Source organism: Trachurus japonicus, chromosome 24 (genome assembly GCF_045865225.1).
Source record: "Trachurus japonicus isolate A0001 chromosome 24, Traja_1.0".
In the NCBI taxonomy this organism is placed as follows: Eukaryota; Metazoa; Chordata; class Actinopteri; order Carangiformes; family Carangidae; genus Trachurus; species Trachurus japonicus.
In genome coordinates, this window is record NC_140930.1 from 26386733 (window position 1) to 26401897 (window position 15165).

Here is a 15165-nt window from a genome sequence, read left to right on the forward strand (position 1 = left end):
AATAAATCAGGAGACTTGCGAAAAGCATGTTGTGATTCCAAAGGTGTATGGAAAGCTACTTGAGGATTCACCGGAGTGTCGTTCTGTACAGTAGCTGCCAAGGACTTCTGACAAAGTTCCCAGACTATACTACACAACATCCAGGTTACAACTCCTGCAGGACATGACATGTAGTAAACAGGTGTCCCGTATTAACATGAAGACTTAAATATACTGAATCTGAGAGATGTTCGGCATTACATGTAATGAACTGACAATCAATTTTATTTGTATTCAATGTGACTTATGCCACATTCCAGTCTGTACATTATGAGTGACATGTATATATATTACTTAATTCATTATTGTAACTAAATATGTCGATTATAACATATAACATTATTACATCTCTAAGATTTGTGACTAAGACTTAATGAATAAGTTGGGTGTCCAAAATGGTGTGATTAATACTGAACATCATATCCAAGTGACTGTTGACGTAACACATGATTTTAGATAATGATAATGACAAAAAACCACAGTCAGGACACAAAACTTTCAGTGAGAGGCTGAAAAAACATTTAGATGCATTTTCTACTCAGCTTCTTCTGAGGCGCCTTTAGGTTCATCTAAAGAGCTGTCTGCTGTCCTTTCCTGTTCATCACTCTGGACAGCTGCTGTCTGTTCTTTTTCACAAGCTTTATCAGTGACAATCACAGTCTGAATACTAGGGGGTAATATATCCATCTCAGAGGAGGTCTTCGTGTCTGAAACCGGAGCCAAAATCGTCTGTGAAACAGCCGCTTCCAGGACAGACGAGGTTGAAACAGTTGGGATCTCTGTGACGGATGCCAGCATGGCCTCAGAAACGGGAACCGAGAGAACCGAGGGCACAGACAAAGAGGTGGAGGAGGCCTCGGTGGTCAGCGCCGTAGGATGAGCCATAGTCACAGGTATGGAGAAGGGGACGGAGATGCTGGAGCCGTCCAGGGAAATGACGCTGGACCCTGTGCTGTCAGTGGTCATGATGGGCTGGATCTGGGTCCCCGGCGGCACCTCGGTGTGGATGACAGTGATCCCGCCCAGACAGCCGTGACTGACCAGAGCTATGGCTCCGTGACTGGTCCATTCAGATGGGATGGTGACTGGCTCGCCTGAAACCACAGTGGAATCACTGTTGGTTTTACCAGCAGCATCAGCAGCTCCAGAAGCACCAGCAGCACCCGCTGCACCGGAAGCATCTGCGGCTCCAGCGGCTCCAGCAGTACCGGCACTTTTTCTTGCTGAACTCTTTTTCTCTGCTGCTTTTTCTGTCTTTCCCTTAGTTGGACTTTTAGGTTTCTTGTCCTCCACATTGCCCTCCAGCACCACCAGGTAGTTCTTCCAGGGAGCATCTGTGTCATGAATCTGAAAGTTAAAAAGGGGCTCATGTTAATTCCATAAGAGTGCGATGGGTAAAAGTAGTTTAAACACAACATAGACATAAGGTAGGCATTGTGTAAAAGCACAAATTGGCCCATTGCCATAATCCCTATAGTTTTATGAGTAGGTTCGTTACCTTTAATTGTCAGTGCAAGCTATTATTAGAATGGCAGAGCAGAGCCGCGAACTGCTCAGAGCTACGCTACGGAGGCTCATGGAATTTCTTGGTTTCCCTCATCAAACTCATCAAATACACAAACCAACATCTCCAAAACGCTCTGGTGGACAAGTTGTGGCCTGCACATTCACCGCGTTTCACCACGCTTGGAGTTGTTGGATTGTATATTTGATGAGTTTGATGAGGGAAACCAAGAAATTCTATGAGCCTCCGAAGCGCAGCTCTCAGCAGCTCGGGGCTCTGCTCCACTGTTCTAAAAATAGCGTGCACTGACAATTAAAGGTAACAAACCTACTCCTAAAACTATAGGGATTATGGCAATGGTTTGGCAAATTTGCCAAAATGTTTAACTATCCCTTTAATGCTGCTTATTTTCAGTCAGTTTCATTAACACCGTAACCACACAATCACATCTGAAATGACACTTCAGATTGTACAACAACAGTAAGGTACTGTAAGTGCTGCTAACCATAGTGTGCCTGCGGAGGGTGGACTTGTCTGTAAAGGTGCGACTACAAAGACCGCACATGTAGGGTTTTTCTCCGGTGTGAATTCGCTGGTGCCTCTGGAGGGCGTTGAGCTGGGTGAACTGCTTGTCACAGTCTTTGCAGCTGTATGGACGCTCACCTAACAGTCATTTGAGATGGAACAAAGCGAAAATGAAAAAGTGTCATCGATGTCAGGGTGTAAACATGAAGGCAACAGGGGTAAACAGATGAATTTAACACATTTTCAGCTGTAAAAACATGCCATGTTCTGTCATATGACTACAAAACAAAAATAAACAATTCAGTTACCTGTATGTATTTTTAAATGCTGGTGAAGGGAATTCCTCTGAGCGAAGCCTCGGCCACACTGTTCACACTTGTACGGCTTGGACCCAGTGTGGATGTTTGAATGGTGCCTTAGGTATTCTTTAGATGCAAAGCTTTTCCCGCAGGCCTCACACATGAAAGGCTTCTCTCCTGACAAGAGGGAAATACACAAAAGAACCATGTTTTCATGTGTGGTCTGGCAGCTGGAGATAGCTCTGTGGGTACAGTCTTCAAGGCCTGCTTTAATATATTCTAAGCTAGGGCAGAAATAAGTGGAGACTACATCAAAATCCACTTGAAAAAACGAAAATCCAGTAACACACATGGGTTTGATGTTATATCAGCGTTACCTGTGTGTGATCTCTTGTGGTAGGCTAACATGTGCTTCTGAGTGAACCGGGAGTCACACTCGTCACATGCAAAAGGCTTCTCTCCTGTATGAGTCCTACACATAGAGAAAGAGACATGTTAAACCCATAACTATGTCATGTGTACAGTATATACATACAGTATGTTATTACTTATTATTTATGTTTAAAGTGCAAACATGCTTTTTCTAGCAAGAATTATTAATGTGTGATTGGACAGACAGGGGCTATGGAAAATATTCAAGGTTTCTGCAGGTACCAGCAAATCTAAGTGAATGCTTTTTAATGCCATTTCAAACTTTTTTAATGTCCATGATTACCATACGTGTTCGTACATATACCTACACACATACACACACCCAATTAATTGGTTCAGCAAACTTTACCTTCAAAATTAATGTTTATATTACTAAGAATAAATTGGTAATATTATTTTTTCATCAAAAGTATTTTTCTTTTTTAATGCCTCTGGAAATCAAAGTTAATGCTTTTTAATTCCTTAATTTTAGAAAATTGTATTTAATGACTTTTAATGCTTTTTAAAGACCTGCGGAAGTCCTGATATTAAACTGGAGTTCCTATGCAACTCAATGTACATAGCTGGCTGAGCAGGAGGACGACTACCGTAAGTCAAGAAATTTGTCCAAGAAGGATGAAAATTTTTATTTTGTTAAAAAAGAAACTGTAACGATCTAGGTAAAATACATTCCCCAAACACCCACACAACCTCCACCCTGGTTCAGTACCTGCGGTGCATCTTTAGGGCAGAGTTCTGGGTGAACCTGGCTTTACAGTCGGTGCACTCATAGGGCTTTGTGCCTGTGTGTGTCCTCCCATGCAGCAACAGAGCCGTTTTGGAGCTGAGTGTCTTTCCACAATCAGGGCAGACGTGACGCAGGTTGCGTTCATGTACCTAAGACAGACATAACCAGATTGAATGACATGTGACTCATTGCTATTGCACTATTATATCACACTGCGTATAATTATCATGGAAATCACACTGTGTATTGCTTATAAATATGGAAAGTGTATGGAATTTCATTAACCCTCACCTGTCTTTGATGACGGACAACATCCTTCTTTCGTTTGAAGGTCTTTGCGCAGGATTCACAGGCAAAAAGCCTCTCGTTGCTGTGGACATGCTTTTCGTGGATTTTCAAGTTGCTGCGGTTAGCGAAGGTCTGCAGGCACGTCTCACAGCGATAGATAACATCTGCTTTCACTCCATGGTACGTGCTGTCCAACACAGCAAGGACAGGTTACAGACATATCAGGGACAGATGTTGTTTAAAGACAACAAGATAGGCACTGATCATCATCTTACATAGCTCTGCCGTTAGAGGTGGAGTCGCCTTGAAACGTACTCCTGTTACAGTTTTTCTCTAATTGTTAAAAACACATTTCTTGAAACCTCCATCTGTTTTCTCAAAACCTTTAACACAAATCCAAAACTTCAAACTTCATTCACAAAACCCCAGACCTTTCTATCAAAGTCAAACCATCACCTCAAAACTAGTTAACCTGCGTTGAAAACCAAACAATGTGTTCAGATCAAACACACAGCAAGTAAAAACATATTCAACACAGAGCATTCGTTAGACACTACATAAAATAATGGATAAAATAAAATAAATGGATTTAGCAAAAAAATATCACTATCAAGGTGATATCTACATTTAAATTAAAAACTAAATTCTTTTTGTCCATTGTAGATGAATGAACATGTGCCACCTGTGCTCTGAACTGACTTTTATCCTGCCCCATCGGTCTGATCACATCATTAGAAATATGTGTGTTCAATTTTGAGTTGTTGTGTTGGAATCGTGTTCACATTTTGCTGCAATCTTGCTTGCAACACAAATGTATCACGGTGTGAAATGTGGTTAATGACTGAGAACGTGTTTAAGGTTTTGCAAAAACGAGCAGATGAGTTTTATAAATTGTGGTTAAGTACCTGAACAGTGTTTAAGGTTTTGGCCAAAAGAGTGTTTGATTAAAAAAAAAAAAGGAGTTCAGGGCCACTGAGAATTTGGTCCAGAGAATGAGTTTTAGTGTTTCAGTAACTAAGAATCTGTGCAGTTAATTTAGGTGCTACCATTATCACACAGTGGTTGAAAAAAATGTGTTTGGCAAAGTGCTAAACAGTAAAAGTGAAAAACCCCCAAAAACAATTGCACAGGAAGAGCCGAGGTCAACAGAGGTTTTCCTCCCACATACTCAATAAAGCGCTCCAAGTCACTGGAAGAGCAACAAGGGAGCTCCAGGGTAAGACCAAAACTCACTCAATGACTCACATTTCCCACCACACTGTAATTACCAACGTGACATTGGAGCAGTGCACACACTCAACTCTGAGTCAACAACACAGAGAAGCACAACAATAGAACATATGAGGTTGTGAGCTTGCCAACAGCTGGGTGCTAATATAACCTCCCTGCTTGCTTTTCTCCTGCAACTCGTCCTGTCATATCGTGTTTTCCTGACTGAAAGATTTGGTTTGTACAATTTTGGGAGCTGTGTATGATCAATAATCACGTCGTCCTACCTGATGTGCTTCAAGTAGCTTCTCTCATAGTGGAAAGTGCGCTGACACTTGTTACACTGGAACTGGGCTTTGGATGGTCTTTTTGACGTCTCCTTAGACTCTCCCTCTTCCCCCTCTTCTTCTTCCTCCTCCTCCTCTTCCTCAATAGACAACGGCAGCGGGTCTTGAGGATCATTACTCTGAACGTCGTCATCACAGTCCCACTCGTCCACATCAGACATCGCCATCAACGTCTCAGCTCTTTTCTCTGACGGAGCCTCGCCATCAGTCCCGTCCTCATTGTCCTCTGTGTCTTCGGTGGTAACTTGTTTTTTCTTGTTAAAAGCGTCTTTTTTAGCATTTCTCTTAAGGACCTTACGGACAGGCAACCTCTGCTTTACTTGTCCTCCTTGTCTTTTTTCATCTTTTGTCTTGCCCTTTTTTGATTTGACTTCTTTCTCGGTGCTCTGTGGAGAGAGACGCCGCTTATGAAGCAAGCTTTCCCGCTGTTTCTTCCCCCGGGTCCTTTTTTCTTTCTTGTCACCCTGTGAGCCATCTTTGTCTTTGACGTTTGACGCAGACGTTTTCTGTGCAGGGTTTTGTAGAATTCCTGCACTCAAGGCCTCACCACAAACCTCTGCCAGATCCTCACAGTCCAACAACTGCGCCGCTGCTTGAACATCATCAATCTTGTCTCTGGCGACTTCAACTTTACCAGTGTACACAAATTCCAAAAATTTGGAGAAGTTGTTAGAGTGCATATTTGAGAGTGACAGCTTGTCTCGGGCTTCATCCGGAGAGAGAAGGATCTTCTTGAAGTAGCCGCTGGAGGCCGCAAGCACCACCTGGTGGGCCTGAAACTCCTGCATGTCTCCCTGGTAGTCCACCTGGACTGTGACATCACTGAGCTGTCCCTGCAGCCTCAGCTGATGCAGAGAGGCCAGGATGTTTTCATGGTGCGACTTGGAGGTGAGCTGGACCACGTTGACCCCCATGATTCATTGATGCTGCCAAAAGAAACAGAAACAAGACAGACTTGTAAGGAGTAAAATCGAGGAATTTCATTCAGTTTCACAACACAGACACACACATGGGCATGCAAAAGTTAGGGACCCCTGGTCAAAATTTCTGTTAATTTAAACAGTTAAGCAGGAGGAAGCTTAAATTATTTTCAAAAGGCATAAAGTTACAGATGAAACACTCTTTTGCATTTTTTTTTTTTTGGTTAACTATAGTTTTAGAAAGTTTTTAGTGAAAAGGGGAAACAAAGCAGCAGCCAAAGACTGGGAAACCCAGAGCTCTCAGGTATCAGACAAGATATTTATTATTTACAGGCTGTGATAGTTTCCAAAGTGGGGGCTACTATACTAACTACTGTATGCAGGGTGACTAAACCTTTGTTGAGGGCCCTTTTCCTTTTGTGTCATTTTGCCAATGTAATGTAATTTTATTTATTTAGACAGGATTATACAGATGGTGTTTCACAGCTGCAGGTCCGGGGGACTCACTACTACAATACGAATATACAGTATTTGTTTACCTTGTGCCACTTCGTGACACTAGTTTGTGTATCATCAGTGCTGAGGCAAAGGCAAAAAAAAGCAGCTAAATTAGCTTAATGCTCAGAGAGTTCGGTAAAACCATAGACTGTGTGGGTAAAACAATATGTGACACAAAAACTGGGTCTGAAATACGTCAAACCTCGGTATATAAACCATAAGTATCAGGACAACAGACTAACTATGATGTTTCTATGTCCACTGCTGGGATTAGTACGTTAACTGCGAACAGCAGAGTCACAGACACAGTGGTAACCAAGCTAGGTTAGCTAACATGAACTGTGGACACAGAACTGACAGGTCGGACGTGTGTTAAATCCACAGTGAACCGACAGAGCACCGCACAGTGCACACGGTGACCGAGTGTAACGCTTAGCAACCAGCTAACTGTACAACCACACGAAGTGAGTTTTCTTACCGTAAGCTCGCTAAAATGGCAGCCCCGCACAAATGTTCTCTACGGCGGAAGGTATTTCCTCTGCGACTCGCTCAAAACGCCAGTTAACCGACATCCGGTGTCGAGCTGGCTGATTCAGGATCAGCTTTTCATTCACGGCCGCGTCCATGCTCTAAACTTGGGATTGCCTAATGCAACAACTACTGTTCCTGGATCAGTTTAGCTGGTTTGTTGACTATAAGCGCATAACGTTATCTTCTGAAGAATAAGCATCACAGTTTATGCTGTCCAGAGTTCACGTTAATGCTAATTTAGCTTTTTTAAATTCCATATAAGACCATATCCGTTTCAGCCTGCCGCTGAGCAATAATGTCTAGCACTTATAATGTAACTGTTATTGTTTATGTAAAGTTACTTACTAACCAAATTAATTGAAGGAAAATTAATTAATTCATTTTTTTTGTGTGTGTACAAAAATACAAACAATAGTAGGCTACAAGACAGCAACAGGTGATAGCACAGGCCAGAGACAAACTAACGCAAGAAGTTAAAATTTTAATTGGACTGAAACGAAAGCCATGACAGAACTGGGTCAGGGTAACAATACTGATAAATAATACTACTACAACCATTGTAACGTGGCAATAAAAATATAAATAATGATGAGGAAGTAAAGGAAAAAATAAGTAAAATAAATAAATAAAAATAAAAAGAGGGAAGGAGAGAGGGATGTAGAAAGAAATATAATAGGTAAGAAAGAAAATAAAGTAATGATCATAACAACAATAATAATCATAACCAGAACAATCATAACAAATTTGAATGGTTGGTTTTTGCAAAGTATGATTTTACAATCACCCAATACATTGGGCTTTAATGCATTACTGGCTTGCAGCCATACGGGGGCGCCATTGTACAGAAGGACCTGAGGGGCTTACAGTAACATTATAGTTGCTAGTTTGTGGAATAATAGTTAAACCTGCACCCTTCACGGGCAAATGCATCCATTATCAATTCTCACATTGGTAACCATGCATCTAGCGAAGAGTTATCATTAATATTCTTAAGGTGTGAAACTATCTGCTTTAAAATAGTTTTTTTTTTATAGGCATATATAGCCTATAGTGTGTGTGTGTGTGTGTGTGTGTGTGTGTGTGTGTGTGTGTGTGTGTGTGTGTGTGTGTGTGTGTGTGTAACAGACTATATCCTAATGTTATAGTCTGTTGTAGTAGTTGTTTGAGAATGGTTCCAAAACCAACACAAAATAGTCCAACATGCTGAAAGATTTAAGGTAATTCATTTACATTCAGACCAACGTAAATCATAGAGTTGCAAAAGACTGCCATTCCAAAGGTGTATGGAAAGCTACTTGAGGATTCACTGGGGTGTTGGTCTGTGCCTGCCAAGGGTTTTTTATTTTTTTCCAGAGGAAATCCATATACCTTACATTTGTCTTAATGAATTCTGCAAGCTAGCAATCTCCTCTGTTCCGGTGACTCATGCTGCTCTGTGGACCAGAGCTGCACAGACTCCAGCCCTGACCTGGAACACTGTGTTCGTCTGTCTTTAGGCTTACATTACTCTACCATAACGCCATGTTTTTGTCATATTAAAGACAACTGATCAATAATTCCTGTCTGCAGAGGAAATAATCTGTAACTCTATGCTCATGGGATTCAAAGGTATTTGCATAGATATTAATATGGTTAAGTAGCCTATGGTAAATCAGTCTAGAGTTTAATGCAGTACTGAATTACTATGTGCAAATTAAAGTCCTACTAATTAATTCTTAGTTTCCAGAAGTACAATCTGACATGACTGAGAGTAGAGGAAGAGGCTGATTTTTCACTCATGGGCTCAATAGTGCAGGAATATTTTTCACTTCCTTTTTCTCACAGGACTCAGTCTGCATATTACAGAAATGTCAGCTGTTCATAGAAAACCCTGATGAAAAAATAACAGCTTCACTGTAGTTACGAAATGAAGAACATATTTCAAAAGTTCAGCCAGTTCAGACGCAGGGTAATGGAACTGATAAATATTAAAGCCAGGGCAGTGTGATTCACTGTTTGTGGTTTGTGATGTTTTCACTTTGTCAGATTGAAGCTATGACAGAGAAGCAGACTTGAGGTTTCTACATGTCATCACTGGTTGACATGTGTAATCAAGGGGATGAACTGAAACAACAAAAGAAAGGTCAGACAGTCATTTCACAAGCATGCCATTTTGAGCTACTCTCAGCACTGATACTGTTTGACTTTTCACGTTACTCCAGGGCATTTTGTGTTTTTCAAAGGTGAGCCGGGAGAGGCAGAGAGTGTATGTCACGTAGTCAAGGATTCACATGTTGCCAATGCATGGCATGCTTATTGGGCAGCTGCACCACAGGTTGTATGGTAACAGATTACATTCCCACAAATTTATCAGCACATTGTCAGTAAAAAAAAGAAAGAAAAAGGATGAGGTGCAAATACTTGTTGAAACGCAATGGGCTCAGCAAACAAAACATCATGCCGACGATGGGTTGTGTTTGCACTGCTTTGGGTAGACTCCTCCACAGCCCTGAAAATATCAGCGCTGACGTTCCACAGTGCACAAACAACGTTACAAAATGTGCACTGTGTGAGACAAACTGCAGAACTCCAAGCCAAGGCCGATTTGAATTTGCGGCTGCGGAGCGCACACAAGAGTGTAAAGAGCAAAAAAAGAAAAAAACACAGTAGAATTCTGGAGTTTGGTGGTGATGGTTATGACCTGGCTCGGTTTGTGTGTGCTGGATCGTGCAAACACTTTAATTTGGATGCAGCGAGGGTAAGTCAGTCAGTCAGTGTCCTTGCAAGACCTCTCCGCAGCTCCTTAACGGAGCTGACTCATAATAATCCCTGCAGATGAACTGAACCAGTGATGGTAAACACCAGAACATTACATGGAAGTGCGGACACTGGTGGTCCAAGAATAACCGCAGCATTCTCTTTGTGCTTGCCCACATAACCACACATCTGATGCCAGACCAATCACAAACCAGTCCAACTCAGTATTCTGTGGTGTCTTTATCCTCCCCTCCAGTCAGTGAACCCGGTTAACAGGAAACATGTTTCATTAACTTTTTTTTAATCCTCTTAGATTTATATTCCAACACACATCAATACTTTTTTTTTGTTTTCATGTTCCTGTTTTGACAGTGGGAAATATTTTATGGATTTCATACAGATTTGGAGAGTGGTTTTGGTTGTTTTAGTAAATGGACACGAAACTCCACCCATATTTATGTAAGAAAGAAATTGGGCAGGAGTCAAATATTGTACATGTTTGTGTAGTCCTGTCAAGGCCAAGGTTGCTTTGCCAGTATACACACGGCAGTCCAGACCTGTCTGTGGTAGTCTCTCCCAACACGTCAACCCTGCTCCCTTCCCCTTCCCCCGTCTCTCTTCCCCTTTTTTCTCTGGCCTGGCGCCATACCACATTCAGCCTATCCAGAATATTGCTGGAACCCCTAAACCCTCAAAGTAACACCAGGACATAAGAAACCAATGATTCACAAAAAATTGCGGAAGAGTCTTTGGGCCATAAAGTGGAAATGTACTTCTCCTTGGCTACGACTGATGAGAGCACACTTACTAAAGGACACGGCCTCACACATGACCAATTATGATCTGAGCATGGCGTGGCTCCAGAGATCTGTCCGTCCACCACTTTTCTTCAGACTGAAATATTTCAACAATTATGGGATGTTGCTGTCATGAGATTTCTTGCAGATATCCACGGAGCCCATGAACTTGAAGACTTTTCACCATCATCTAATCAAAATTTCTTGCAAAGTTCTTGCACCCTTAATGACTTAATTCCACTGGCTTCAGTTTTCCTTCTATTTAATGCTGATTAGCAAATGTTCCTATGCTAACATGCACAGCTAAAATGGTAAGCAGCACAGTAAACAGGGTTAGCAGCGTGACTGTCGACTGTTAGTCCTGCTCTGAATATTTTTTCCCTGCTGTGTTTTCAGCTTCACCGACATGAGACAAATACAGCGCGAAGAGAGAAAAACCTGTGAATGGAAGCTGTCCTCAAATCGGCTCCATTTCACCAAACAGAGATGTTTTTCTTCTTATGTCTGTCTGGTTCGGAAAAATACTTTCCTTTCATTGATGAAAAGATATACAGCATTCAGAGATGAAATTACTTTCCAAATGGCCTCTGACTCACCATCTCTATTCCCAGTGCTCTGCTCTCTCACACTCGCCCCCCACCCCACCCCCTTCCTCCTCCTCAGCCCCTCTCCACCTTCACTCGTCCTTGTGAGTGTTCTATCCATTGTAACTGTATACAGCACTTTGCACTTCAGACGGCAGACAAACCAGCTCAAGGACAACCACCCACTCTTGCGATGCTCATAAATAGACTATTTGTCCGGGCTTACCAATCACCTTACCCACTGAGCTTGTGTGGGTGCTTATGGACATTGAGTAGCTTGCACCAAAATAGATCTCTGCCGCTGTGTGAGGGTGGATTTCGGGCCTGTAGCCTGCAGTGGGAGACCAGTTTGCACGGAGAGAGAAAAAAAAAAACATTGTTGTGCCTTTGAAAATTAACAATGGTGACTCACAAAAGTCTATCCCCTTTTAACGTGTGATTTCAACATCCGTTTGCAATCAGTATAGCACACTAAAACAGGTGGTGTCACCTCCGCAGAGTTTCCCACAATGCAACGCTCTCCCCGACTGCGTGGGACAGGACCATCAGCACATTCCTGGAGAGCTGGATCCCCAGAAGCAACAATTCCTCCTTCCTCTCTTCCCTCCCTTCCTTCCTGCCGCCCTCGTGTCCTCTCCTTCGCTTCCGTGGATTGCATCACTCGTCTGCCTCCTGGCCTCCTCTGCTCGGACCCTTTAATCACATATGGCACACACACGTACACACACACACACAGACGTGAATGTGTGCACACCACAGACACACACACCCACTGTGGGCAGAAGGCAACCTCGTCAGTCCTCATACTGGTTTTGTGGCTTCAGTTGGAATTTTATGGTTGGTTTGAGCAGAGGATTCTGGAGGATTTCCAGCTGCCCTCCAAAGACTCCACTCCTCTCTCTCTCTTCCTCCCTCCTCTCTTTTTCTCCCTCCATCTCTTTGTTCCTTCCCTTCATCCCCCCTCCCGCCTCCCTGCTCTACCCGCTCGCCCTCAAGGTCAGAAATATCCTGTGGTTTAGGTTTGATCCCCTTGGATATGCCCTCGCTCGTTCTGTCTCTCTCTTCCTTTCTGTCTCGCTTGTGCACGCTCAGACACACACACACACACACACACACACTTACTGTAAGCCCACTGCACTACTCTAAGCATTCCCATACAGGAAACACATGCTGTGATCAGCATAGGCGGGTCTCAGTGTCTTGCAATTCCACACACTCCCTCCCAGAAAGGGTCAACAGGCTCTCCGGACATGTAACATCATTTGGGGAAAAAAAAAAAAAAAAAAAAAAATCAGCACAGTCTGAGTTGGAAATGTAATCACTGAAGACTTTATCCATCTTAGATCCAAGTTGCAGAGACAGTAAATTAAAGAGACTGATCCTTTACTTCTTCCCATGGAGTCACAGTCAGTGCAGTCAGTGGCTCCAGCCAGGTTAACCCTGTTCCTCTGGGTTCACCTAGTCTCCCAGTTGTGTAACATGGCACAGATCCAGCACTTGTGCAATAACAGGGGCCTTGGCTGGCTGAAAGAACACCAGTTCAACCAGTCATCCTTTCATATCCTCGGGTTAATGGAGGAAAACAAAGTCTTGGCCAATTAAAGCCAGGATCCTGAGTGTCTCTCGTGTGAGCATCAGCCATAACAGAGATGTTGAGGTAAGATTTTCTACTGGAAAATTAGATCAGAGCTGCATGGAACAAAAGTAGTTTTCTTCCACTTCTTTTCATTTAAGTTTTTTCTTCTGGGTAGTTTTTCTGCATCTGAATTGAATTGTCTATGTTCTTGGGTGATATACAGTATTCTGTGTACAGTACACCTCTCACCAAAATGCCCTAAGTACTTGTGTTGAATACATTTCACCTCCTCATAAAATATTCACAACACAGCTCTTTTTAAACTCATTTTGAAACTTGCATTGTTTACATTCATATAACTTTGCCAGCAGTGTTCTTCTTTCCTGTCTTTGCATTGCTGCATTTTGTTTTTACTTTGGAGTTTCTATTGCATCATCTGCAGGCTGGTGAGAATAAAAAGAGCAGGGGCCCGATCACATAAAACATTGCTCTAGTGGGCCCTTGAGAGGCCACAGGGCACCTTTAATGTCAGTCCTGGTAGCAGGACCTTCTGATCGCCACAGGCCCCAAAGGAACATGATCTCAATTTGCCCCAACCTCCAAAACACATCTTTTTGTATCCATTTTACAAATAACTACTCACTTATCACTTTAATTGTCCATGTGCATAAAACTGACATAGAGACCTAGATAAAGACCTGGGATCTGTGTAAAAAGAACAGGCTTCATTGTCATTTCACGAACCATTAACAGCTCCTATAAAAAATAATACAAATAATAATTATTTTAAAAAAAATGTTTGTTGCAGCAGAAAAGGTTGAACATGGAGCAGGCATTCTCTATATAATATATCCATATTATCTGTTTTTTAACCACGTGGGACTTCCCTAATTAACTTTTGGTACCACTTTGCACATGCAAACCGGGCCAAGCCTCCAGGTGTGCACTCAGGAAATCCCGCTGGTATCTATCTAGCCGCAAGCTGCGTCCACCACTTGCGGGGACAGGAGCTTTGACAGGGAAAGCCGTGGCGCTGTTTCCAATTGACGCCCTAACAGGGACCGAAAAGGACTCTCCCAGTAAAATAAACCACAAATAGTTCTCGAGAAACACTGCACCCTGCTGCTCGGTTTCTGCTTGTTGACACAGCGGCTCAAGACAGATTGTTTTTCAAATATGCAACCAGTTGTCAAATATACAGTGTCATATTAACTTAGGAGTTGCCTCCCAAAGGTCTGTGTTTTTCATACTGCATTTGTACATTTTCTTTGGGTAGTCTCCCAGAAGTGGAGGAGACCACAGACATCAAAATACCTATGTGAAATGAAGCCCAACCATACTGCCAACCGCCCAGACCTACATCATATATCTTGCCTGTAGATGTAAAACAAGATGGCCCCGGCGAGTGTTTTTAATTATTCTCATCATGGCTTGTTAAATCTTTATAGTTTACTCTTTCAATTATGCTGTACATTGTTTGATTCCTGCAGCTAGCAGTAAATCATTTCAAATGTTGTGCAATTATCAAAGTAATTTGCGTCATAAGATAAAAAAAAAAATCACTCTCACACTGGGTGAGAAACTGAGGGAGGTACTGAAGCCTTGAAGTGAGATCTTGAACGCTGACCTTTCTCCTCTCTACTCTTTGTGGATAATCACAAAATCCTGATAATCCAAGGGAACACAGCTTCACTTTAAGAGCCACCATTTTCTCTCTGTATGAACCTCTGCTCTCGCTCCACATCCTTTTGAAAATGTCCAAAAATGGAGAGGAAAGAGGGAAAAGAGAAGAGGGGGGTGAGGGGTAGATCTGACAGGCTGTTCCAGCGATGAGACCCATGACTGACACATTTTCTGTGGAACAAGACAAGTATGTGAGTGTGTGAGAGAGATAGACACAGGGAGTGAGAGGACGAGATAGAAATAATGCTTCTCTCTCACACACACATGCACACACAGTGAAATGTTAACGGATAGTGTCTCTCTCTATCAGCTGAGTGAACTCACGGGACTGAAGCTCCAGTTCACTAATTTCATTAAATCCTGGCTGGCTAGGAATTTTGCAGAGGCACAGGCATCTCAGCCAGCCTGCAATCTCTTTATACTCTGACTGTAAGCCTCGCTACAGACACCGATGTGTCACTTTTTCCATA

General features: G+C 42.5%; 1 protein-coding gene across 2 annotated transcripts; it reads right to left on the reverse strand.

The window, feature by feature from the left end:
- Positions 1–516: 516 nt before the first annotated feature.
- gzf1 (GDNF-inducible zinc finger protein 1) lies at positions 517–7433 on the reverse strand. 2 transcript variants are annotated; one of them, XM_085770759.1, is made up of 8 exons: positions 7267–7433; positions 5311–6296; positions 3818–4001; positions 3509–3675; positions 2745–2839; positions 2377–2544; positions 2049–2206; positions 518–1386 (listed from the first exon to the last, which is right to left on the reverse strand). In XM_085770759.1, exons 2-8 carry the CDS (start codon positions 6282–6284, stop codon positions 574–576), a joined length of 2559 nt encoding a protein of 852 aa, XP_085626885.1. In that variant the 5' UTR covers positions 6285–6296; positions 7267–7433; the 3' UTR covers positions 518–573. The 2 variants fall into 2 exon arrangements, with proteins under 2 accessions (XP_085626886.1, XP_085626885.1); XM_085770760.1 differs by lacking the exon at positions 7267–7433 and having other exon boundaries at positions 517–1386.
- Between the last annotated feature and the right edge of the window lie 7732 nt (positions 7434–15165).

Coding starts and splice junctions, on each gene's coding strand:
- gzf1 (XM_085770760.1), bottom strand. CDS start 6,284: ATGGGGGTCAACGTGGTCCAGCTCACCTCCAAGTCGCACCATGAAAAC. Junction 4,002..5,310: donor AGCTACTTGAAGCACATCAG/GTAGGACGACGT, acceptor TGTGTTGGACAG/CACGTACCATGGAGTGAAAG. Junction 1,387..2,048: donor CCCTCCGCAGGCACACTATG/GTTAGCAGCACT, acceptor TTTAACTTTCAG/ATTCATGACACAGATGCTCC.